The following is a 4,134-nucleotide window of genomic DNA, read 5'->3' as shown; positions in this document are numbered from 1 at the left end:
TCAAAGGAATGGGAGTTGCTTGTAGGTTGGCATGGGCTTGAAGACGCAGAAGATTCATGAGAATCAATGGGCGGCATCGTGAAGGCAGTTCCAGAGATTGTGAAGGCATTCGTGGAGACGTGTGATAACGCGGGGCTCATCCGGCATTACAATGAAGAGTTTGAGCATGAAGCTGTGTAGTCAAGTCTTGAGGGAAGTGTGGACGGATGTCCAGGTATCAGACTTGCCAACACCCTACAGTGGGTAACCGGTTCGTGGAAGCGGTCCACAAGAACCGCCGGTTGCGAAGAGTCACGTTCCGTAGCCCACATAGGGAGAGAGAGCTAATGAAACACGACTGCATTTGCATTGAACAGCACAAGAGACTACAGACTGTCATTACGGATGAGTTCCAGATACTGTAAAGAGGTTTCATAAAGGTTTTTGTTTCGCTTGCAACGCAGACATTTATTGATGCTACCATCTTTTGCCACGGCATGAGCATGTATAAGAACCATTGGTGCAGAAGTTGCGAGCTTATCTATCATCACTCTACATCTCGCATGGATAGTTGTAGGAATCATTGACCAGGAGAATTTCATTATCATCATATATAACAAGCGAATGATGGAAGAGCAAACAGGGCAAATAACGTCTCAGGCGGGTTGTTTCAGATCAACACAAACTGATTAAATATTGCAATCATTTCCTGTGGGCCCATGCTCTCTAAACATTGAAACAGTCTGTGCAGCAGTAATGATGTGCTATTACTCACCTGCATAGCTTAAATTTTCACTTCGTAAACTCGTCCACGATCAGGGCTAGCTCTTTTCCAAGTTTGCGAGCAGAGGTTTCTAGAGGGCAAGTATTGATTGAGCTGTCGACTCAAGGTACATTTTTTGCATTACATTCTTAATTTTGTGGTCGTAGCCGACGTTTCGTAATAAGTTTTCAAGAAACGGAACGACATCGCCGTTACTGAAACTACTTTTTCACCATCACGCACAAACGTTTACATCTTCTCTATGCAGCAACTGCTCTACACCATAAAAAAAAATTATTTTTTTTTGCTGGCTTACAGGAATCTATCTGATCTTGGCACACATGTCGGTGCTTAGATCTTCGAATCCTGAGCATTACGCCAAATGTAATTCTTACTTAGTTCAACTTAGCATTGCTAAATGCTCCCATTTTGGATATGAATCACTTTCGGCCGCACATCTCCCGACTGAAGCGGCAATCTGGTCGTGCTGTACCATATATCGTAGTATGTTCTATCAGGTCATTCTCGAGATGACGCATTGCAGCATGGATACTGCCACCAGCATTTCTAACAGTGTAGCGATCCCGGTCATTGTCGTCACATGAGTAAACGGCGAGATTTGAATCAAGAAAGACTTTTGGTGCTTGAAAAGCACGTCAACGAATACGACCTAGAGCTACGACTCATTTGTAGCCTGTCGTCATTTTTAAATCAGATAAAAAAATGACATTGTCTATCGCAGCCAATTTATTAAAAGATGCGACAAAAATTGATGTCAGACAATGCTTTATGATACAGCACTTTGCACTCAAGCAACGTGCAGCCAGGCATGGTATTTGTTGCCGCAAATAAAGCAAGTATGACGTATTAGCAGTTTCATCTCGAGTACGTACGTTTGGCAAAACCATGTTGTTCGGGTTTGTCACGATCGATCATTTTCTAATTTGAGCAACGATCCAATTTCAGGTTTCAGTGCATCCATGAGCGACCCAATTCCCACGCTAAGAGAACTTTTCATCGACGGCAAGTGGGTGGCACCCGTTAACAAAAAGTACATCGACTCAGTTAACCCATTTAATGAGGAAGTGATTCAACAGGTTGCCGTGGCCTCGGCCGCTGATGTTGATCTGGCCGTGCAGGCTGCGAAGCGTGCGTTTGAGACCTGGAGCTCTACCACCGGTGCCGAGCGTGCAATATACCTTCGCAAAATGGGTGATCTGGTGGCCGAACGCATTGAAGCACTAAGCCGCCTTGAGACATTGGACAATGGAAAGCCACTCGCTGAGTCTGTGTGGGACATGGAAGACGTCTCTGGTTGCTTCGCCTACTATGCCAAGGCCGCCGAGGCCCTAGATGCTCGTCAAGACCAAAAAGTCGACCTGCCAATGGAGAATTTTCTAGGCGCATTGCGCTACGAGCCCGTCGGTGTGGTTGGCGCAATCATTCCTTGGAACTATCCAGCCTTGATGGCGTTATGGAAGCTAGCACCGGCCCTTGCTGCTGGCTGCACGGTGATTCTAAAGCCTTCCGAAAATACACCGTTAAGTGCATTGCAATTGGCGCAGGTAGCAGCTGATGTAAATTTGCCCGCTGGCGTCTTGAATGTGATCAATGGCCTGGGAGCTGAGGCAGGAGGACCACTGGTCTCGCACCCCGATGTCCATAAGGTAGCCTTTACAGGAAGTGTGTCCACCGGACGCAACATCATGACCGAGGCCGCGAAGGACATCAAAAGAGTTTCATTGGAATTGGGTGGCAAATCTCCTGCAATCGTTTTTGACAAAGTCAACATTGAACGGACAGTTGAGTGGGTCATGTTTGGCTGCTTTTGGACCAACGGTCAGATCTGTAGCGCGACATCACGGTTGCTAGTTCACGAAAATTTTGCTGATACGTTTGTAAGCTTGCTTGTGAAAGAAACTCAAAAACTTGTGTTGGGAGATCCGCTAGAGAGTACAGTGCAGATGGGTCCGCTTGTATCGAAAGACCAGCAGGAAAAAGTGTTGGGGTATATTCAGACGGCAAGAGATGAGGGTGCAAAAGTGACTCAAGGAACAATACCAAGCAGCGGTAAAGGGTGCTTTGTACCTCCTACGATCATCACTAATGTCACTAAGAACATGCGCGTATGGAAAGAAGAGATATTTGGTCCTGTCTTGTCGGTGATGACGTTTAAAACAGAGGAGGAGGCCATTGCTTTATCCAATGATTCGGAATTTGGTCTAGCGGCTGCGGTGTTCACGTCGGACAGCGCGCAACTTAGGCGCGTCACGAAGGCTTTACACGCTGGAATCGTTTGGAACAACTGCTCACAACCGTGCTTTACGGAGTTGCCATGGGGAGGCGTAAAAAAAAGCGGCATTGGTCGCGAGCTTGGACCTTTTGGACTGGATGCATATCTCGAGCCTAAGCAGATCTGTACATATGTTGCTGATAAGCCTTTAGGGTGGTATTTAAAGAAATAGGTGATGTCTGCGTAAACCAGCATTGTTAAAATTCCACATAAATTCGACGATTATATCACATATTATGTCACGTCGGATTTCTGAAAATTACAGGATAATCGGACATAGCCAACAAGAAAGACGCCTTTAAGCATCCGGACGTCTTAATCGCTAGGTTTGACACTTGACGTTGGCTATCTCGGTGTAACTGTTATTTAGAATTGTACGAAAATAGAAGTATCTCTATCTCGCATTTTAATTGCTGCTCATAAATAACCGATATTTCGGTACTTTAAAGTTTAATGTAAAATTTATACAGTTGTACCAAATGGCTAAGGGCAAAATATTGGACATATATTGAAGGTGCTCCAAAACTGCAAATGTTTCACTTGCTATATTGGCAAAAGTCTTATCACGTCCTTGCTCGGTCACGGTACCCTTTAGCATGCTTGGCTATGAAGAAATTGAAACTCTCGCAGATATGCTTTATTACTGCTGTGTCTGAGATGATCTTGCAATTTGCATCTTTCGACTGAAGTCATTGGGTAAAGTGTATTCTGTAGATTGATAAAGAGATCGACCAAGCGCAAAAAAAGTTGCATATAGTATTTGCTTTGGTAAAAAGATTGCATTGATTAGCCTCCTGTATACAATTATCAACGTAGGATTATACATAAGGCGGCAACATTTGGTGGGAAACAAAACTTGTTGCAATCTCATCTACGACCTCGTTTGCTGTAGCTCGGCAAGACGATCATTCAGCATAGCTAAGGTCGCGTGACAACTCACATGTGCGACAATTACTAAAGCCATTTCTGGCGCAGATTAATTACGAAAGGCTCGGCTTGAGGCACATTTTCTGGCTTGAAATCAGCAATCACATCGATCTTCTCGCGAATCTCAGGCGTGATCCTGTCCACAAACTCCATGCATTTCAAATTTTCATCC

The 4,134-nt window shown here is 44.8% G+C and overlaps 1 protein-coding gene across 1 annotated transcript; it reads left to right on the top strand.

The window, feature by feature from the left end:
* Nucleotides 1-1,524: 1,524 nt before the first annotated feature.
* On the top strand, nucleotides 1,525-3,207 carry PHALS_05953 (betaine aldehyde dehydrogenase; the record flags this gene model as incomplete). The annotated part of the gene is made up of 3 exons (XM_024723282.1): nucleotides 1,525-1,559; nucleotides 1,617-1,627; nucleotides 1,709-3,207. The coding sequence occupies 3 exons, from the start codon at nucleotides 1,525-1,527 to the stop codon at nucleotides 3,205-3,207; spliced, it is 1,545 nt and encodes a 514-aa protein (XP_024574274.1).
* Nucleotides 3,208-4,134: the final 927 nt, after the last annotated feature.

Source organism: Plasmopara halstedii, assembly GCF_900000015.1.
Source record: "Plasmopara halstedii genome assembly, contig: Scaffold_292, whole genome shotgun sequence".
NCBI classification, from domain to species: domain Eukaryota; phylum Oomycota; class Peronosporomycetes; order Peronosporales; family Peronosporaceae; genus Plasmopara; species Plasmopara halstedii.
Note: the sequence above shows the minus strand (reverse complement) of the source record. Positions and strands in the feature narration are given on the sequence as shown.